General features: G+C 45.0%; 1 protein-coding gene across 2 annotated transcripts; it reads right to left on the bottom strand.

Annotated features, from left to right (window-relative positions):
* Positions 1–729: 729 nt before the first annotated feature.
* DDX3X (DEAD-box helicase 3 X-linked) lies at positions 730–20563 on the bottom strand. Of its 2 annotated transcripts, none has more exons than XM_084271432.1 (17): positions 20426–20563; positions 17716–17773; positions 16680–16730; positions 10181–10304; positions 8873–9013; positions 8684–8783; positions 8003–8138; positions 7488–7573; positions 6793–6891; positions 6561–6721; positions 6221–6365; positions 5971–6115; positions 5471–5652; positions 5261–5378; positions 4662–4818; positions 3572–3696; positions 730–3244 (listed from the first exon to the last, which is right to left on the bottom strand). In XM_084271432.1, the coding sequence occupies exons 1-17, from the start codon at positions 20468–20470 to the stop codon at positions 3165–3167; spliced, it is 1953 nt and encodes a 650-aa protein (XP_084127558.1). In that variant the 5' UTR covers positions 20471–20563; the 3' UTR covers positions 730–3164. The 2 variants fall into 2 exon arrangements, with proteins under 2 accessions (XP_084127558.1, XP_084127557.1); XM_084271431.1 differs by having other exon boundaries at positions 3572–3699.
* Positions 20564–22882: the final 2319 nt, after the last annotated feature.

A 22882-nucleotide genomic window follows, 5' to 3' on the forward strand; every position in this document is an offset into this window, starting at 1 on the left:
AGCACAGAAGGTACCTAGGTTTAAAATTCTGTCACACAATTCTAGATGAAGCAAGACACCTGTGTAGCTCCACAGCCTGGAAACACCTGAGCCCACTCCCCTCGCTGCATCCCCTCCAATATTCTGGTCTGATTACAGTACAAGCCCATAGATCAGTTCTAGAAAACTTCATTCCAAGCCAGAGTGTGGGTATACATTTGGTAACGCAGGGGGAGAGGGCATTTCTGGAGGAAAATAGGTACATGCCACACTGCTTCTACAGAACTGCACATACTTGATTTCCAGCAAGAATACCTTGCTACACATCAGCAAAAATGTCAGAATTAAAACTGCCTACTACAAGGCATCTTCACCAAGCTCAAAGGTCCTTAGCATTAAACGGCTAAGGAATCAATCACCAAGTTCCCTAACCTTTACTTCTGTTGTTCCTGCCAAACTTGGTACCCCTGGGAGGAAAAAAGGCCACAAAAAAACCCCAGTAATATGACTTCCATCTGCCCACATCTGCTTTGTTAGCACCTCTGAGACCTGCACAATATCCATTAACTGCGGGGCACAGGTGATTTCTAAGGGTGCTAGAGCTACAGCCCCCTAAGCCTAGCTGCCCTTTATAAGCACACTGATGTGTACCACACTAGTCACCTGCTTCCAGAGTTGCACATGAATGAGACTACTTGGGCTACAGCTCTTGTGAACCAGAAGATTGACGCTTCACAAATGAGTAGACTGTGCAGTTCAACTTTTTTATTTTAATAAAATCAAGAATATGCACAGCACATGCAGTGCTAGCATCTAAACTAATACAATAAGCAATTCTAAACCTACAGTGACTTGAAGTTCAATTTTCACATTCAGCAAGTTTAAATCCATTCTTGCATATTGTTTTGAATCCTTGTATCTGAACTGAAAATATTGCTGGCTGATAAAACTTGCTAAAATGCACAAGTCACTGATTATGCCAATACAACAAAGATAACCACATGTTTGAGGATTGCAATGTGCCAGACATTCACTGAAAAAAAAACACACAACTAAACAAAACTCACGCAACAAACATCTGAGAATCTGGACACTTCACATCAGTGTTTAGAAGTGTTTCATTAATATCTTAAGACAAGTGTATCAAAACCTTGGCATGTTTAATTTCAAGTTGCCAATTTTTGTTTTACTATCAGAAAGTTATGGCTACACTGCCAATGCCGGGTCTGCTTAATTTGACTTAAGAGTTTAATATGACTTAAACATTAAAAGCTCACACTACCCCGAAATATATAATTTCACGCATACGGTGACATTCAACATTCAAGTGCCAGTGTTTTTGTACTGTCTTTTGGTCAAGTTTCTTTAAACTTTCAAAGAATCACTTTTAGGCTTACAAAAATAAATATTTGTCAAAAATGTTCAATAAATATTACACAAAACTAGCAGCAAAAAGTATCTAGAAATCTGTCGTGTGCAAATAGTTTTCTTCCCAGCTATCCCATGGTCCCAAATAAGTTTTAGAATCTATTTCCTTCTCCTTAAACAAGCTGCGTTCAATCTCCAAGAGACAAAATAAGATTGGAAGTTAAGGACACGCACACAAGACATATATAAAATTCTCTGAATGTGCAATAAAAGAAGTATTTTGTAAAAAGTTATGGGCAAAATGTACAAGGGCCTAAACCTAGACTTGAAATAGCACCATAACAAATGACCTCAATACTGTCAAGTGCACCTACTTAATAAAAGTTTTAGAACAAGGCACAATACACTTGAAAAAATCTATTGCACTTTAGGAGATTTTTGCCGTTTTCCTATGCCACTGTAGATTAGTTGTTAACTGCTCTGGCCACGACGTCAGCACAGAAATTCAAAGTGGCAGAGGCATTTTTCTGGTGGACAATACTTATCTTTGGCCAGATTTAGCATAAACAGACTATAAATACAATGGAAACCTATGCAACTAAAACTGACTAAAACTGCACTTTAATAGCAGAATTGAAACCTTGTGCAGTTTATGTACATTTCCAACCTCTGTGATCTCAGGTTTGTTTGTTACTCTTCTGGAGCCATTTTACAAAGTCTACAGTAAGCCAGTTTAACATCTCCACGCAGCTTGAACAGAGTAATGTGAATCTGCATTAAAATAAAGCCTGCTGCATAATTCTTCCTGTTCATACCCTCTTGACCAAAAAACATCAACACTAGCATGCGTTATTAGACCAAAAATTCAGTCAGGCCCTTGAGGAGGACCAATCACTGCCATGGTCAGCCATTCTACCATTTCAATTTCATATGGCAGGCATTTTTAAAAAGTCTAAATAGATGAATTCTCCTAAAAACTATTTCAAGTTATCAGACCTTTAAACATTCCCTGTAATGTTCTGCCCACATTTGGCTAGCTCACATTAATGATCTGCCTAAATATTGAAAAAGGAATTGCTGTATTTACTTGCATTAACTTCAAAAACAGTGCTTTTAATGTATGCATGTATCCATACATCATCTCATCATGACTGGAATGGCTTATTAAAGGCTATCAGGTTCTAAGTACCTATCCAGGATAGAGTGAGCAAATCAGAACTTTAACTTAGTACAGTTTTGCCACATTAGAAACTAATTGCATCGATATGCTTCAAGATGTTTTATTTTTTCGAATCTGCAAATACCAAGAGCCCTAATGCAGGCTACCGCATAAGTTTTTCTTTGTAATATTATGGATGAATCAGTGATTCCTGTTTAAGTTGTATCACACCTGTGTGCCAAGGTTTGATTTTAGCCCAAGTTCAGTAATTTTTATTTTGTCAAAACAATTGATATCTTGAGCATTACTGAGCCAACAGGACATCAAAATAAAAGTTGTCTAAAGTTAAAGGCACAGTACATTAACAAACAAATGATCCTCAGTCACAAAATCATAAATGCAGTTTCTGGGTGGGGATGGGTGGGAGGGGAGTTAATCCTGACTACAGCAATAGAGTCTTCAAAACCACCTTCGAGATAGGGCTACTTGTTCCTTTGTTTCCATCTTGTGACCTTGAGCTCCCTTAAAAAAAATTTCAGTGGAGAATCACAGCTGGTAATGTACTGCGAGTTCTTGAAGCTACACAAGGTATAGTCTGGCTAAGTTACATGTGGTTTCCATATTAGCTTGTTTGGAAGGATATCTGCTGCAAGCAGATTCAGTTGCCCCACCAGTCAACCCCCTGGGAGTTATAGTTTCCTCCATATCCATCACTGTTGTAGAAGCCTCCATAACCACCTACAAAAGGCAAGAGAGAGTGATGCTTAATGAACCAGCTGAAGACTCACCCCTTCGCAACAAGAAAATAGCCCAGGGCACAGACAGGATGTCTGCTGTCCATCTTAAAGGACACCCCACCCCAAAAAGTACTGTCAAACACAGACATTAAACTCAAGTGCTGCAAAGACAGGCAGCACCAAAGACAGATAAACTTCAAGTCTCAGCATCCTTCTTGGACCTATGTTAGTGTGTAACAAGTACCATCTGACCTCAGACATCACTTCCAGAAGTTTTACTCCAGCAAGCCTTTTAGATGGTCAGTGATGCCTGCTCAGTTTTTCTTACCTCCAAATCCTCTGCTGCCACTTCCTCCACTGCGGCTGCTGGCTGATCGACTGCTACTGAAGCTGCTGCTGCCAGAACCACTACTTGTTCTGTAGTCTCTGGCACCAAATCCTCCACTGAATCTACTGCTGTATAAGGAAGAACAACATTGAAGTCAGTGGTGTTTTCAGCATGGCAGACATTGAGATCTGAGTACTGAATTTCTTCACCTCTTGTTACCAGCTATAACCAGCCAACCACCAATGCAAGGGGTGAGTTCAGCACACCAATCCTATCTGAGCAGGCCATTCAAGACAGCCAAAGAAAATTCAGAATTCAAGCAGGGTCACGTTCAGTTTCCCATATTAGGCTAAAAATTACTTTCTCAGGTCCTGTTAGACATTTCTTCAGTGCAACTTCTGCTCCACAGAATTTACAAACCTATCTTAATACTAAGTGATACAGCATTCATGACCATCTTTCATATTGTGGAAGGACAGCCATTTTACAAGCATACTTCTGAAGGAAAAAGCCCCTTAACAACCAGAATTCATGTGGTTGCATTATGGTAACTACATTAAGAAGGGCTGTTTCTCCTTTCACCCTCTTTAAGCCATTAAACTTAGCTTTGCATTATGAGCTTACAAAGCATTTTAGGTTTCCACATCAGAACTGTTTTACAAGCAGTCTCACCCCTGCAGTCTAACTCTCATACCTTTCCTGGTTTATGTCCAGGGAGGCATGTGTTACCTTCTCCCAAACATCAAAACAGGTGCTTACAGTACACCTCTGCCATATACAAGTATGAATTTCCATTAAGTGTTCTGGCCAAGTGCTTTCAGATTCTAAAGCCATTCTTCCTAGACATCTTACCTCAGCCACACCTAGCTGTCTGCTTAAGAGGGAATCAAGTTTTATCATGGATTAATTGCCTTTGGCAAGATAGAATAAAAACAGACAGTAAGCTGTCACCTTCCAGTGCACCCATTTGACAGTTTATACTGCAATCATTTGTCTTCCCTTGACAGTATTTTCACATGGAAAACAAGTCACAGAAATACCTCTCACAATGGATTAAGCATATACCTTCAGCCAAAGTTGTGACCATTACCTCTTAGATCTCCCACGGCTGCCACCTCCTTTGTGATGCTGTTCATAAGCCATGTTTTCCAGCCAAGATGGTACTTCTTGCTTCGCCTCCACAAGAAGATCAAGCAAGTCCTTGGTGATGTTTATGTTCCTCTCATTGAAGAACGAGGTGGCAAGACCTAAGGAAAATACTCAAGTTTTAGCCCCATTTGGAGCAAATGCACTACAATGCTTAGAGCTTACTCTATACTCCCCTTGCAGCTGACTAGTACAATAGCAGATTTCTTGTGGCCAAACTTGACAGTCTTAGAATTCCCTGAAGTGAAAGCCACTTGAGATTACTATTCCTTCACAGCTGGTCACAAAAAGCCCTGCTATTTACTGACAGACACAGGAAACGCCAAACTTGCTTCAGTATCAGAATTCAGTAACAACAAAAGCACTAGCTAAAGGAACACGTTACTTTCCACACTGGTTAGACATCAGTGACTAGCTTCAGGTCCCAGAAGGCAGCACATGGGCTTCTCCCGTGTTTAGTTGCAATCTGCCTCTCAGGTCAATACTGCTGTACCTAGCAGCCTGGTGATACAGTGCTATCTGAGAATTCTAGACCGTACTTACCAAGGTTTCCTACTCGGCCTGTACGACCAATACGATGTACATACTCTTCAATGTCACTGGGCAAGTCAAAGTTTATGACGTGCTTTACATTTGAGATATCCAGTCCTCTTGCTGCTACCTAGCAATGAAAGGATTAAATCAACTCTTAGTAGAATTCCACAGGCCAAATACACTATGCTTATCAGTCCAAACTTCATAGATTCCACTTACTGCTGTGGCAACAAGAATTGGGCTCTTGCCAGAACGGAACTGGTGCAGTGCTTCCTCTCTGTCTCTTTGAGAACGATCTCCATGTATACTGGTACAGGCATATCCTTCATGGTACAGGAAGTCCTCAAGAGCATCTGCACCCTTCTTAGTTTCCACAAACACCAGAGTCAAGGAATCCTTGCCTAACAATATTCAAAGCACAAGTTAGAAGAAGGGAAGTTGCACAAATACTTGGCTCTGCTACTTAGTAGGAAGTAGGTTTGGTTTTCTGCTCTTGTTTATTCCATACTGGAGACACCATCCCCATCCCATCCCCCCCGCCCCCCCCCCCCCCCCCCAATATTTTGTTAACAAGAGAGCTTACATCAGCTTACTTAAACTGACATTTAGTCAGTGGAATCCTTTCATGTGCACATAATGGAAATGTGTCATTCATCTAGCGAACACAAATTTTTATTACTTAACTCTGTCTCTGAATTCTGCCTAAAAGCAGTTTTTACCTGTGGCATTTAGTAGATCAAGCAGGAACGATCGTTTGTCTGATTCTTCCACCCATACTACTTTCTGTGTGATATTCTCAGATGTAGAACCTACTCTACCAACAGCCAGAAAGATATATTCATCCAGGAAGTCTCGAGCAAGCATCTAAAATGGAAGACAGACACACAAGTCAGCACTTCTCCCCACCCTTTCCACAAATGCAATTTAGTCCTACGAACTCTTAAGAATATTTTCATTTCCATCCAGTACCTGGATTTCCTTGGGGAAAGTAGCGCTGAACATCATGGTGTGACGAACCCCCTTTGGCGGCATAGTGTCCTGTTCAACAATTCGCCGAATTTGAGGTTCGAACCCCATATCAAGCATTCTGTCAGCTTCATCAAGCACCAGGTACCTTAATAGTAATAAAAAAAGGTTATTCTTCAGGTTTTTTCTTGTAAGTTGTAACTCAGCACAGACACTGAATTACAAGTTCTTAACTAGACATCTGAAGTTCTAGCTTACTGCTAATGCTAACATCACTAACTCTAGATCCTCTTTAGAAGGTACAGTAGCTGCCTAACCATTATCACAAGAACCCTTGACTTACTTGCAGAAATCCAATCCAATCTTTCCCCTCTCCATCATATCCACCAGTCGTCCTGGTGTCGCTACAAGCAAGTGGCATCCACGCTCCAAGTCACGGATCTGCTGACCAATGTCTGCACCACCGTATACAACACAGGGACGAACTCTGGAACGGTACGCGAACTATAAAACAGACTAAGTTAGCTCTTAAAAAACTACACCTTAACTATTTTGTAATGATGAACAAGATATACCTTCCTGGCTTCCTCATAGATCTGCACAGCCAGTTCTCTAGTGGGAGCCAACACCAGGGAGATGGGATACTGCTTACGGCGCCCATACCTTCCATTCTCCTGAGGAAAAATACAACTTGGAGTGAGTACCCCAAATACGAGGGGAACCAACTCTGCTACTACAGGCAATACTGAAGTGAGGTCACCAAGTCTGCCTGAATGAGAAAGCAACATGGCTGACAGCCAACTACTTTTAAGCACTGCATCTGAACACTGCCCTACCACAGCTTAAGATTCAGCTGTTGCTCAGGGTATTAACAGCAACATAGCTGCACAAGCCTGCTCTCTGCAGCCTGCACTACAATCCAAACTTAAGCAGCAGCAAAGTAACAGGATAGGAAAGGTTTTATGGCTAAAGTCACTACAACACAAAAGTGTATTACTAATCATCTTTCTTTAAGCAACAGAAGAATCTTTAAAGCTTATACAACATTTGTTTCTTTTCTCTAGACAGGTACACATACCAACTCTTTAGGCAAGGAAAAAAGTGTTCCACAGTCTCTATTTTTAAAGAGAAATAGCTGAAGTCTGAAGTTGAGAAGCTCTGATATGACGGCATTTATGTCCAGCCATTATGTTCAACAGCAGACATCAGCACATGGGGCGAAAACAAAACGCATCAATTACAGCTTTTCCAGAACTATTTCAGTACTTGCCTTCATAGCTCTCAAGGCATCACCAGGGCCATCTGCATAGATCTGGCTCAATATTGGTAGAAGAAATGCAGCCGTTTTCCCAGACCCTATAAGGACACAATTCAGTATTATTAGTGATTTCCAAAGCTACTGTCCTGCCAACTACAGCACTAATCCTGTACCACTGACATATTCCCAGTAACATCTGCACAAGCATATAAATACCATCCATGCCAATGGAGTGCACTCCTTAGCCAACAAGTTATCTAAAGACGACTACACTCAGCACCACAAGTGCTGGAAGTTAAATGTGATTTACACATGAACATTCCTCAGGAGAAACAGTCAATCCAGTCAAGCCACATCTGAAGCAGCTGCAAGACTCCAAAGACAATTCTTTTCTAACACTGCACATATTTTAGTGTATTTTGAACACAAAAGCTGTATTCCTCAAGCTGCAGGTAAAAAGGTCTGTAAGGTAATACAAGACCCTATTCCCACTGAGAAAGGCTAAGCAATGAAGATTTAGAACTTACCTGTCTGAGCACAGGCCATCAAGTCTCTCTTCTCTTTAATAATAGGTATTGCATGTTTCTGGACTGGAGTGGGACGGGTGTAGCGTGTGAGCTCAATGTTTCCCATAATAATTTCTCCCATGTCAACATCACTGAACTGCAAGACATTTACGACTGGTTAAGACGAATATCCTTCATATCCTTCCCTTCACCCACCACAGAACAAATCATTCAGTCTAAAAAGTCATTTATAAAGTAGCTTATTTGATTTTTTTCCCAAAGAACTTGCCTTTTAAGTTAAATACTCATAAACTAGTTACAAGTAGTCTGGTATCTCAGTCCAGACACACTGTTAAAAGTGGTTTTTAACAAGCCAGCTGAGCCTGAAGCACAGACTAGCATACTATCCACAGCATGACACAATGCCCATACTGAAGCAGCTACTTCACAAAACCTGCACATCCAAGCATTTTTACTTCTCTACATTTACTGCTTGAAGACAAGTGGTAATTCAAAAGCGAGCTACAAGTGTTAACTGAACCAATTTGCACAAGTTCTCCAGTGTTCACTATACACAACCCTCTTCTGCAATACAGCTCAGACAGCTTTTTTTTCCCCCCTTTACCTTGAAACAGCAAGTTTCACAGGCAGAACAGTCACTGATTAGGTACACACCAGCAAAGCAGATTGTTAAAAACTTACACTTTCAATGTGTGGAGGACAATTGCTGCCTGTTGCTTCAACAGGAATGTCATCGTATTTCTCAAAGTTAATGCCAGTATTGCTTCCTGAAAAGAGCTCTCTAACAACAGAAGGGAAAGGGTGTTACTTGTTAGACTTTGCAAAACTGACCACACACATCATGTGAATTTTAACTATTCCATTACTTACTGTTCCAAGCGTTCACTGGGGGGAAGAGGCTTTGACCAGTCATCTTCATCTGATTTGTCAGACCAGCGGCTGTTCCCACCACGATCAAATCTACCAAAGCCACTCCTGTCATAGTCGCCACCTCTTCCACGCTCTTCATATCTAAATACAGCAAGAGTATCAGGCCACCATTCCCAGGCAACAGGGCTTTCTGCCATTAAAAGCTAGAATAACACAGTAGCATAGGCTCTGTGTATTAACACATACAACTGTAGAACAATTTGAGGTTGTCAGATTGATTATCTATTCTTGGTTATAACTGACTTATAACTGACATGAGCTTAGTCCCAGGCAGACTAGGGCATGTTATTCTGTGTCATTAGACAGGAAAGTTGGTCATTATTTCACAGCTCATTTTAGCTTCACCACACTGAACTGTCTCATCAAAATACTTGTCAAGCCTAACAAATGTAAATAGTCATCTGCCAGTAGCACTGCAATCCTAGTTGGTCAGTCTTTGCCATTTTTTTTTAATGGCAACTCTGCTCAAACCTCTTAGTACACATTGTTTGGTACTCCCCCTTCCTCTGTGCCTCATTCTACATAGGTATGCCATGTCAAGGCAAACCTTCAAGTGCTGCAATCTGTTCCTTTATTCCCCCCCACCACACATGACCAAACTAACCATCTCAATTACACATCACATTATTATTTTATGAAGAGGGAGCTCACCTGTATTGCTGACTGGGAAAGAAGGTGGAAAAAGTCCTTACCTCAACTGTTTAGATTTTGGTCTGGTAAATCATGTTTGAGAAAAGTCTGGATACAGGACTAGCGTCAGCTTTACTAGTTGATAAAGGTCACTCTCACCACACTTGTGCATACAACGCATGATGTGTGTAAGACTGATCAAGTAAGGTAGAGAACCTGCAAGAAGTCTCACCCAGGTTTAATTAACTACACTTTTTAAACAACAAAAAAATACTGAAATTAAAAAAAAAAATCAATTTTGATGTATATGTTCCCAACAGCGCTCTGTGATTTTTCTGTTAGTCGCCACCCATCTAGCACTTTCAGGAAAACAGTTAAGTCAGCAAGTGAATGGCTGGTGGTGGACCACAGGTCACCTTCTTCCAAACATGCAAGCTTCCCATCCTTGAACTGATGTAGCTTTAAAAGCAAGGTTGTCTCACTCTCTCCTCCCCTCCCAGGTTCCTCCTACTGTATCCTGTTGCTCACACCTAGAACTTATTTTAGCATCAAGGTTAGAAGCTCACTCCTGTAACAAAACAGATTTCATATGCACCACCCAAACACGCAAGTACTTGCCTTCCTCCTCTTGATCCATTTCCGCGGTCAAAGAAGCTTGACTTGGCTCCACGGTCAGACCGCGCACCAAAGCTGCTGTACGCATCCTTGTCTCTGCTGGAACTCCAGCCACCACTATCGAAACCTAGTACAGAAAGGTATTTTAGCCACACGTCACAGCTTTGGTTTTTGCAAGAGAAAAAGCCCACCCAAACAGCTGAGTCCTGTCTTCACTGGAAGGTCTCCAGGATTGAAAAGCAGACAGTACTTCAAAAAATGGGAGGTGCTATTTTGTTCAAATGGGGACTGAGCATTTCTCATTGCCAGTCAGAACCTGCTGAAAACTCTCCACTCGTGCACAAGCATGCTGGGTTTAAAAGCATTTCACTTGCCTTAGCATTAGTATTTAAGGTGCCTACTCTATAGAGATATTAGAAGAAATGTTAAGACTCAAAGTCCTGCCAAGCCTTGTCCACATTCTGATACAAGTCTTTGACAATGCCTTTCATTTTTCTGTGGGAAACAAGGCCTCTGGTGAAAACGAGTAAGTGGTATTAGCCCTCACATTAGAAATCCATACCCAAGTTACTGTGTTGTCATCCACGAAGCAATCTATCTACACAGATTAATAGAAATTAACAGCACCACATCAAAATTTTTCCACAGCACTTTTACACCTACCTACAGTAGGTGCCTACTTAGGTATTTTAACTCAAGGAGAGTCAAGCTGAGCAAAAAGTAGATCTGTTTGCCAACACCATGCAGTAAAAAGCCTTGGTTTTATTCAGAAACCAAGGTTTGGGAGGCAAGCAGAACTGTAAAGCACTGAACACTGCTTTGACATTACACTGTTTTGAGTACTACACTAGGAAAATTACAAGTTCTGATTCAGAGTTCCAACCTTCACAAGTTTGAAAACACCCAGAGTATCAGCAATTTAGGTATTTCGCTTGCTACCTGTCAGAATCCAAGGGGAAAACAAATAATGTCACTCCTACTGGTGAGCATGCTTTGGCCAGCTCCACAGCACGAAGCTAGTCAAGACCTATGAACCAGGCAATAAAACCAACCACTAGGCACTATCCCTCTGAAGAACCTTTGCTACAACTACCATACCTTTTGAGATGTTCTCTGTAGAGTGGCATTCTTCAACTTTTTTAAACTTCTTCTCCCCAGAATCCAGATATGTACTAGTCACAAGGTAACTTTAAAAAAAAGTACTAGTGATACTTGTAACTCATTTTGCCTGGCTAACTGAAATTAAACTGTAAGAAATAAGCAGTGCATTAAGTTTATTAGTGCACAAAACCATAGACTCCTGAAGTGCTTTAAGGAGTAACTTTAGTCCTTAAGGACAAGTTAACCTCACACACGGGGCTGGACACAGATCAGCAATACTATAATCACTTAATTGCCCAACGTGGAAGTTATTTGTAACTTGTTTAGAAGGCACCTAAAACCAGATTTTAGTATGAGTCATTTTCAAACCGCACTAAAAATACTGAGGCACTGAGAAAGCAATCCTAACAACAGTATAGATACAGTTTCTCATTAGTAAAAAACAGGTTCTGTACTAATTAACTTCTACCAAGTCTGAAAAGTTCCAAAAATCAGTGAACTTTGTATACAAATTAAGGTTACTCTTCTAGCCTGTTACTACACTAGTTTCTGAAGCTCCTACCTTGTCCTCCCCTCAGGGAGGGAACATCCACAGCTTCTCTAGGCAACCTGTGCCAGGGCCTTACCACCTTTAATCATAAAGGAAATTCTTCCTTGTATCTAATCTAAACCTACTCTCCTTTCAGTATAAAGCCATTAACCCTTGTCCTATCACTCCATGCCCTTAGTAAACAGCCACTCTCCAGCTTTCCTGCAGCCCTCCCTCTCTTTAGGTATTGGAAGGCTGCAGTTAAGTCTCCTCTGAGCAGTCTTCTCCAGGCTGAATCCTGTCTCTCTCAGCCTGTCTTCACAAGAGAGGCGCTCTAGTCCTCTGATCACCTCCATTGCCTCCTCTGGTCTCACTCCAACAGCTCCATGTTCTCCTTCCTTGCACTGGAGACCCCAGGGCTGGACACAACAGAGGAGCAGGATCACATTCCTCAACCTGCTGGTCATGCTGATTTTGATACAGCCCAGGTTACAGTTGGCCTTCTGAGCAACAAGTCGAGCTGTTCATTCACCAACACCCAAGATGCTCTGAGGGTTGCTCTCAATCCATTCTCTGTCCAGCTTGTAGTTGTGCTTGGGATTACACTAACCCATCTGCAGGACCTTGCACTTGCCTTGGCTGAACGTCATACATGCATGGACCCCATCCCATCTCTCAAGCTGGTCAAGGTCCCTCTGGATAGCATCCATTCCTCTGTCTACTGCACCACAGCCTGTTATCAGCAGCGAACTTGATCCCAGTATCTATGTTGTTAATCAACACTGGTCCCAGTATCAACCCCACAGGAATGCCAATCACTGATCTCTGCTTGGACATCAAGCCAACAACTGAGCGCAACCATCCAGCCAATTCCTTACCCGCTGAGTCATTTGTCCATCAAATACACACCTCTCCAATCTAGAGACCCACAGAATATCCCAAGTTAGAAGGGCCCCATAAAGACCAAGTCCAACTCCTGGCTCCACACAGGGCCAGCCCACTCAGAGCATGTGACTGAGGGCATCATCCAGGCACTTCTTGAACTCAGCTAAGCTCGGTGCCGTGACCCTTTCCCTGGGGAGCCTGTTCCAGTGACCGACCACCCTCTCAGTAAAGAGCCTCTTCCTAACACCTGTCCCTAAACCTCCCCTTCACAGCTTCCCTTGGGTTCCCTTGCTGTTCCCTTGGGTTCTATCATTGCTCACCAAAGGAGGAAATCCGCACCTACCCCTTCACTCCCGCTCGTTAGAAAGCCATAGAGCATGAAGAGCCTCCTCTTCTCCAGGCTGCACAAACCAAGGGACTTCATCCACTCCTCATGAGACTTCCCCTCCAGACCCTTCACCATCCTTGTCACCTTCCTCTGGTCACTCTCCAGTACTTTTGTGTCCCTCTTGTACTGCAGTGCCCAAAACTGCACCCAGTACTCAAGGTGAGGCTGCACCAGCACAGTGTAGAGCGGGACAATCCTCTCCCTCGACCAGTTGGCAACACCATGCTTGATGCATTCCAGGATACAGTTGGCCCCCCTGGCTGCCTGGGCACACTGCTGGCTTGTATTTAAACTTGCTGTCAACCAAGACCCCCAAATCCCTCTCCGCATGGCTGGCCTCCAGCACCTGATCCCCCAGTCAGTATGTGCAGCCAGGACTGTCCATTCCCAGCACAGAATCCAGCACTTGCCCTTCATGATGTTGGTGACGGCCCAGCTCTCTCATCTGTCCAGATCTGAAGACTTCTCTACCCTCTCAGAGTCAGCAGCTCCTACAAATTTGGTGTCATCTGCAAATTTACTTAAGACGCCCTCTAATCCTGGTTGTTGTTTATGGAAACATTAACAAGAACTGGGCCTAAAATGGAACCCTGAGGAACCCCACTACTGGCTGGCAGCCAACTGCCCACCCAACGCATCATGGCTCTGTCTAGTTGTATGCTGGACATTTTGTACAGCAAGATACTGAGACACAGTTATCAAAAGTATTACTGAAGTAACACCCAGTATGATTTTTCTCTGTGATTTTACCAGGCACTCAGGTTGAGACCAACAGGCCTGTAATTACCAGGGTCTTCCTTCTTCAAAACTGGGACATTTGCCAACCTCCAGTCAACTGGGATCTCTCCAGACTCCCAAGACCTTTGAAAAATAATTGCGAGAGGTCTCGCAGTAACATCAGCCAGATCCCCGAATACCCTGGGATGAACCCCATTGGGGCCCATGGACTTGGGACAGAGACAAGATTGTTATGCAGGACAGTGTCACATGCCCTGCAGGGGTCCAGGTAGAGAACACCAGGTAGAGTTGTTTTTCCCCTATCCATCAATGCTGTAACTCCACTGTAGAATGCCCTTAGTACATCACTTGGTGAAAGCTTTACTTGTTCCCTTGATGGCCCAGGCCAGATTTAATTCTATCAGGGCATCAGCTTTCCTAACTTGACCTCTGGCTGCTCCGACAACTTCTTTGTATTCCTCCCAGGATGCCTGTCCCTACTTCCACCCTCCGTAGGCTCCCTTAGCAAAGCATGCTGTCAACACCTACTGAAAACACAAAAACAAAGCTCTCCATGAACACAAAGAACAGCTACTTCCAAAGTATTAAGTCCCCTGCCTTAAGCCATTCCTTACTTCACCCATTGTGCAACTCTAGGAGTTTGTATGAATTACCGTACCGTTATCACTTATGGAGAAAAGAATGAACCCCAAGCTAGAAACTACAGGCTATTTGTTTCTAGAGCTATGTAAAGAAACCACACAGGACACACAGGCAGTTATTACTGCCTTCAAAGATTTGATAGAAGAAAAATAGTTAACGCTTTTACAGAAGCCCATACAGTCACAGTGTACAAGACAGACAATTCTACTAGATTGCTACAATACAGTTCTACCAAATCCACCGATATTTTACATCAAGAAGAATTTGATCAGGTTACAACACTGGTAACGCTGCTTTAAACATTTTGTAAATTGGTCGAATACCACTACCATCCAAAGCAACTGTTGCCTGTTGCTTGTTAATGTTCACACCTCAAAAAATCTGTTGCTAGGACTCCAAGGAGCAACCAATATACAGAACAGCTTCAACACAGCCAAAGAAGCAATCACTGCACTTGCTTTAACACAGATGTACTTTTGTAAGGGTGACTTAAGCCATGTGTCAAGCCTAAGTTTCATGGCTTACTTTCCTTTTTCAAGTTGAAGCTTAAAGCCCCCACATGACCACATGTGTATTGCAATGCCTGAACTCTGATCTCACACAGAGAAGATGACCTTAGCACAGCTCTAGACATGAACTCAAGTCTGAAGTATCCCTCCATATACAATATCTCTCAAAATTAAGAGTATGGTACAAGTTACCATACAGGGAAATGAAATGTATGAACAGCAAATGCCCACAAGCTAACTTTGTTTCCAAATTTTGAGAAACCTGCCCCTTCCTCACACGTTTAGCTAGTAAATTTATTAAAACAGCCACGTTCATGGGATTGGGTACAAGTGCACTGAGCTTCCAACCAATCCCCCTACTTTCCCCAAAATACTCAGCTATGCTAACAGGTTCTGTATCCTTTGCTGCTTAAGGCCTTGCTTCTTTTAGGTTAGAAACACACCAAAACCCCCAACACAGCCAAAACACTAACACACTAGCTTAGACACACACAAAGGCAAGACAACACTAGACTGATGTTTCTTCAAATGGCTTTAAGACTGGAACAAAACGTTTTTCATCCAAATTTTAAGTTACACGTAGCTCTAGAAGGATTGAGATACATCAGCATTTATTTCAGTATTCTACTTCCACTCACTCCTAGCAGAGGAAGCCCTCTTGCTGGATTTAAGAGGATCTGTGAGAAGTCCACTGCTTTAGCAACAGGTGAGACCTACTATGAAACTGTAATTCCCTGGGTTGGAGCACAGCAGAAAGTATTTTAGCTCCTCTATTCCAGTATTTGGGTATCTACACGCATTACTGGACAGAGCTCTAATGCATGATCTGCAATCTTTGTATCTTACAAATAAAAGTAATCATTTACTTAACTGAGGCACTCCACAAAATTGTTTTTAAAAAAAAAATCAAGTGCAAAATAAAGAAGCCATTTCACAGAATCACAGAACCCCCCTGCCAGAGCAGGATCACAGACTAAATCACACAGGAACACATCCAGGTGGGTTTTGAATGCCTCCAGAGGAGGAGACTCCACATCCACAGCCTCTCTGGGTAGCCTGTGCCAGTGCTCCCTGACAATGAAGTTTCTCCTTATATTCACATGCAACTTCCTACGCTCCAGCTTGCTTTCTCAGTACAAACCCCCAAATAACACGGCCAGCATCACTCATTTATACCATGTTTTATTCAACAGCATCCTGTATTTCCTTCCACTAGTGTTCTTGTGCACCTACATAAAAGCAGCAGAAAGCTCAACAAGGACTACATCTCTTATTTCTCATGCTCCTCAGGTTAAGAGCAGCTGCATAAAGCATCCATTTACAAAGTTAAACTGTGCCATTTGTCCATATTAAAAAACTGGTTACTGCAGGTTACCACAGGTGCTAGCAGAAAAAGTAGTCTTCAATGGGTTTTTGAATTACTGTCAGAGCTAGTCAAGATTTGAAGACTCCATCTTGCTTTGGTCACAGTTATTTGCTTAATGAGACATACAAAATACACTGCTAGTCAGATGCTCCAACTTTGAAAGCAACTTGCTAAACTCAGAGTAGCACAGTGAAGCAGGTAAGTTGCAGCGTTCTGCACGGAACAGTCAAGCAGTCAGCAGAACTGCTTTTACCAGCCCTGTCAAAGCCTTCAGCAGTCAGTTCCTAGAGATCAAGAACCTGTTACAAGCATTCCCACTGCATTGCTGAATTTCTGATACATACCCTGTTTTGAAGCTTCCCTGTTGCGCAGGTGAGGAGGAATGTATCTGCCTTCTAATGGACAAAAGAAAGACAGTGTTAGAAGACTCTGGCATTAGCACCTTTCGAGAAAACAACTTTTGTTTAGAAAACAACTGCCTCAATCTTAAAGGCCTCTCAGAGCCTTGAAAGAGGAGTCCTTTAATACAGGACTGAATCTCTCAGAGATATTGCATGCTTACTTCATAGCTTTTTTTTATTTCAAGTTCTTTTGCAGGTTCCTTTTTCCCAAGGCACAAATGTCTTGCTATTTCCTGGAGCAGGTCATACATGGCCTTTGTGGATATTACTGTCTGTGACAAAAGCCTGTCTTCCTAGAACTCATTAAGGCTTAACCCGCTGCCAGATATTTCAGCAGCTTAAGATTTTCCTGTGTCACTCAAGTACTGGCACTCACAGCATTATTACTACCAGTACTTTTCCTTCCCCTTAAATTCAACCACCCCCATCAGCAGTTCAGATCAAACCAGAAGCCACACTAATTGCCTCTGAATAGAACTCTTTATTTACAATCCAGAAGCATCTGTCTGCTAAGCAATATCAATCAGAATGTGCCTTGCACAAGCTGAATATGGATTCCTGAAGATTCCCTCCCACCCACCCCCCCTTTTAAGGTACTTAAGCCTTGCATGTCGAAGAATGCAGTTTCTATTAAATGAATTTGTATTAGTACAGTTAACTATTACAACTTTACCTCCAAACATTCCAATGCTAGCTGGATTTTTTGAGGCAGATCATAGCATTACTACAACAATCTGTTCAACTTGAGGCCAACAAAATTGGACACCCAAGTTCTCCCAAGTTACTTAAATTCACAGATGCCCAACTGCTGCTAAATTGAGAGCTACCAAAAGTAAAAAGCATTTGTGAAGTAGAAGTAAATAGCAACTTCAATTTTTGTTAGCCTCTACCAATCCTTGCTTCAGAAATTACTTCTCACAGCTACAAAACCTTATAAATAAAACTGTGTCTGTAAGCTTGAGAACACGCATGCACTTACTGCTTGAAGAGCTTCCTTCACTCTGAGAGTCTGAAGAGTTCAAGTCTAGACCAGAAAACTGGAAGAAATAAAACAAGTACCAACATGTTACATATCATTAGTTTATTTGAAGATACAATAAACTTTTTGCTAATCAAGAGCAAGCAGCTTTCTGACAAGTTACTGCTGGAAAAAAACGTGTTTCTACTGTTAGTTTACATCACCCATAAAGGAAATGAACCAAATCCAAAGCCACATCACCTTCTGTTGTCTCCATATCCACAAATATGCATGCACCACACAGACAGCAAGGCCAGAAGAGTATCTTACACACACCAAAACAAATACAATATGTCTGCCTCACACACTATATGCAAACTTCAACGCCATTTAAAATAGTTTTTCAGGCTATTCAAGCGTGTTGAAATTATTTCTCCTCCTCTACCGTCTACAGAAACTACAACACAAGTGATAGAAATTTACCTGGGCACTTCACTTGCAGACTCAACTTTTCCTTTACACAGCATTAACACTACCGAGACATTACAGTCATCTGGCAGCTACTGTTCACTAAACATATCGTGATTACAATTAGCTCGAGAAATGAAAAAAAAAATTGTTTTTCTAAAGCTTCATTTGCAGCCGTCGGTGAAGTCTGCCAGAAGTTGACTTTAGTTCAGGTGCTACTAGGAGGTAACCCAAATGTTTTAGGTCAAACATCGTATGAACTCTTCAGCAGAAGGTTGTGGGCAACTCGTGATGCTTAAGCACCAGCTTTTTACAGTTGCCTGCACAACAGCATCAGAAGCTTATTTGGGAAAAATAAGACCTTTAAATATAATATAAAGGAATTTTATGCAAAATCAACTGTCCAGAAGTATCGTCCAGTATGACCTAGATGAGTCCAAAGTAAGGATCCCAACACTATCCTTCTAGATGTTCAGTTGTACATGCTGCCATTTAGGACGGTAAGATTCCTGAAAAATCCTCCATACCTAGCCTGGTCATCCTCTTTAAAAAACTCCTACTTAAAATCCGATTTCCTTGAATTGATCCAAGCATCAACACGAGGCTAAAGAACGATGCTTGTTTAACAGTCAACAAAAAGGACTCTCTACTAGGTAAAATTTGGTCTCCAGAGGTAGGCAACAGCGATGCATCTAACTCTCGCCTCAGACGCCCGTCCACACCGTAGGGGCAACACTTGACAAAAATCTTATCTCGGAGATGGCGCAGCGACGAAGCCCGGCGCGGCCGCCATCTCAGTGCGGCGGTGCAGCCGGCACTGCGGGTTGGGATTTTCGGCGCAGCAGGGAGCAGCCGCAGCCGCCCAGCTAATCCGGCAGCCGGCACCCGTCACGTGCTGGGGGGGGGGGGGGGGGGGGGGGGGAGGAGGGGGGGAGGGAATGGAAGTTGAGGGGGAGGAGAAGAGGGGGGGTGGGGGGAAGAGGATCGGCTCCCTGACCTACTTCGTTGGAGACTCCAGAGCAGCGGCCGCCCTAAGCCTGCGAACAGGGGAGGACTAACACAGCCCTACCACGCCAACTGTCCGCCCCGGGTCTCGCTACAACACAGGGGCCTCCTGCCGCCTTCCCCCCACCCCCTCCCGCGATTAGATAACCATCTACCCCCTCCACAAGGAGCAGGGACCTGTGCCCGACTCCGCCCCGCAGGCACGGAGGGGGGGAGCTGGGGAGGGGGAATATGTAGGAAGCAGAAAAGGGGGAGGAAAACAACAACAAAAAAAGATGATGTAACAGCATCGCGGGCCCGGGAGCTGTCCGGACACATGTCGGCAAAAGCGCTCCTCGTCCAGGCCCAACTGCGTCACGGGGCCCCACCAGCACAGGAGGAAAGAGCGGGAAAGGCCGCTGCCGGGGCTCTGCTGACGCAGCGCGAACAAAGGCAGCCGCCAGCGCCCCCTCCCCCAGTCCCTTCCCCGGGGAAGGGGGCGCCAACACAAAGCCCTGTCCTCCCCCACCCCCTGCCTCGCCCCGTCAGAGGCACAATGGCCGCCATTTATCGTGTCTTTCTCCCTCCCTCCCCCCCCCCCCCCTCGCCGCGGGCTCCCTCCTCCTCCTCCTCCTCCCCCGCGCGCGGCCGTTCCGCGCCGCCGCCGCCAGGGGTCCCAGCAGCCAGCGTTACCGTCGGTGCTCGTCGCCACACAAAAGCCGGGCCTGGAGCGTGGCGAGGAGACGGCGGGTCCAGGCGCGGATCTGGGCTCCCCCGCCCGGCCGACGGCGGCGGTCCGGTCCCTCCCGTCCCACCCCCCCACCCTCCCATCGCACCCCCCCACCCACACCCCCCCCCGGCCTCCCGCGGCGATAATGCGCCCCCACGAGAGGAAAGGCGGCGCGGAACCACCGCGCGGCGGAAACTGCGCAATAATCGAATACGCCACAAACCGGCCGCGTTCAGGGAGCGGGGGAACTCGGAGTGGGGGGAGGGGTTATCAGCGAAAAAACCGCGGGGGGGGGGGGGGGGGGGGGGGGGGGGGGGAGGGAAAGGGGGAAATCACGACGCAATCGTCCGGGAACGACGAACGAGTTGAGTCCCACGATAGAGATCTCGATCGTGTCCGTCTTTCCCCCCGCCACCCCTGCACCACACACTCAGTACTCGCTCTGCGCCTCTCCTCCCACCCCGTTCGCCGCCACACTCCGGTTAACGGTGCGGCTCGCCGCCCTTCCTCCCTCCCTCCCCTCCCCCCATCCCGGGGCCCGTCCCTCACCTGCTGGTCTAGACCGAGGGCATTTTCCACAGCCACATGACTCATAACGAGGGATCGTCTCGGGGTGTCCCGCTCCGCCTCAAGAAATTCAGATTCGCCGGACTAGGACCTCGCCGCTACTGCCGCTCGTTCACCACGAATCGCTTTCCAAAACTGAGCCCCCCCCGCCTCGGCCCCGGCCTTTATATAGTCCCCGCCCCCTAGCGGCGCGCACTGACTTCAGCGCGCACGCTCCCGCCCCTGACCGAGCGTTCCCTTCCCCCCCCTCCTCCCGCCCGGCGCTATCGCGAGAGAAACCAACGGCGCTGCGCCGGCAGGGACGTGTGGGGGGGGGTGAGAGCTATCGCGAGACCTGCGCCGGGCTCCCCAGCTCAGGGCTCGGTGAAGGCCGCTCCGGAGGTGTCGCGAGACTTCGGGCGCCGGGCCCACGCGGCACCCGCTGGGTCTCCCGGGTTTTGCTGGCGATACCGCGAGGCTTTCCCAACCGGCGGCTCGCTCCGCTCTCCTCCCCCACGCGGCTCCCCGCGAGGGGCGGGGGAGAATGGCCAGGAGCTCTCGCGAGATCACGGTCGCCCCCCCCCCCCCCCTTCCCTTTTGTTCGGCGCCCTCGCGAGAGCTCCCCACCGGCCCCCGGCGCGCGTGGCTGAGATGTCTCTAGAAGGAGACGGATTCTAGGTCACGTGGGCGGCCGGGCGGGCGCCCGCCGCCATCTTGTGCGCTTATCCTGGCCCAGTGGCGTAGGTTGTAATGGAGACCCGGCAGGCCCGCGGTGGGGAACCTGGCGGCAGCGAGGGAAGGAGGGCGGCGCTGGTTCTGGCGTGCCGCGGCTCCCGCCCGGCTTGAGTATCACTTAGACGTGATCAGCGGGGGAAGGGCTAGGGGCTGCTTCGCCCACAGATACATTGACCTCCTGCTTTGCGCCACACACATGGTGCCTTTGTAGGGCAGGAGCTCAGACTCATTCCCTTTGGAGGCCCAAGTGTGCATCCTGGCATTACCTACAGCGTACTTCCCACGAGGTTTTGTCACAGCAGCCCCTCTCACCCACTCTGGTCCATCACAGCTCAACTGCCCTCAACACAGACATTAACCTGTAGCATTAGCTATAACTACAGGGGTACCAAGCAATCTATGATGTGTATGGACTGGCACATGGCCCTGACACAGCAGTGGTGGTGGTCAGCACTCAGTACTACAGACATCCACCTTTCCCAAAACCTTCAGCTATCAAACCTATAGAGATGCCAAAAATCACCTCTATTTTAATCTGTAGCAACAGCTTTACCAAGCTATCCCATTATAGCCACAAAAAGCGTCACCTTAGGCACATTAGGACTCATGTTTACTGTTAGACTGTAAAATGTCAGTCAAACAATAAGCATTAAGCTTCCTGTCACTTTTCAAAACAGAGAAATGCCCCCAGTACCATTCCATCACATCACATCCCAGCCTGCTGACACAGAAAATGCTAGAGCCATTTCCTTGAATTTGGGTCAGTAAAAGTACAAAGATGCTTAGAGGATCAGGATACCTCTGGGGCTATTCAGTCACAAGGAAAAGGACATGGGTTTGGTTGTCCTTGATCCACACAGAGAGGGTTGGGGTTTTTTTTCCATTTCCTTTCTCCTTGAGCTGCTTCTTCCAACAAAAGAGTATGAAGATAATTAACATTCCAGAAAAACAGCTACATTCACTATGACATTTTAAAAATATCAAGACAAAACTTTACAACAGCACCCACACATAAAGAAACACACCCATCTTTACCTAGCTTTTTTTCCTTCCTGAACACAGAGCTCTTTGACATAGCAGCCCTTAACACAGGAATTCTAAAGCCAAAGCCCTTCCATTCTATTAACTAAACCCTGCAAGATTTGAACAGACACAAGCAAATCCTTAAGTAAGCAACACATACTCCTCCCCACAGACAAATCAGCCAGCTCTGTACAAGGCAGAGCCTGGCCTTAAATAAAAACATTTACCATTCTTCTCCTTTGGTCTTCCATAATGCTTCTCAAAGCAGCCACAGCTCCAGGGTTAAAGGTTTATATTTGTATTACTTCCCCAGGTGCACCTATTTGAATCACCCAAGTGCTTACAGGTGTGTTCACCCAGGCTGCTTGACAGTTAAGAAAAAAAAAATCTGTTTTGAAAAAAGCTGGATTTAGGCCTAAATATTGGGTTGTGTTTTGTTGTGGGTTTTTTAAGCAAATTTCTAATATTTTAATTATTTCTTACAACTTTATGGACAATTCTAAATTCTAAACAATTCTGCAGTGTTTGCATCCCTACAGTGTCTGCAATGCTTTTGTAAACAAGAGCATTGTTTGACATCATTTGTATGCATTAGAAAATGACAGTCCTTCTTCACTGCACAGGTTTTGGAAGTATCACAGCGTTTTGAGTCCTGGTCCTGCAGCCAGGAAAGCAGGTGTGGGCACACTTGCCTCCCTGACA

Source organism: Gallinula chloropus, assembly GCF_964237585.1.
Source record: "Gallinula chloropus genome assembly, chromosome: 1".
Taxonomy (NCBI): Eukaryota; Metazoa; Chordata; class Aves; order Gruiformes; family Rallidae; genus Gallinula; species Gallinula chloropus.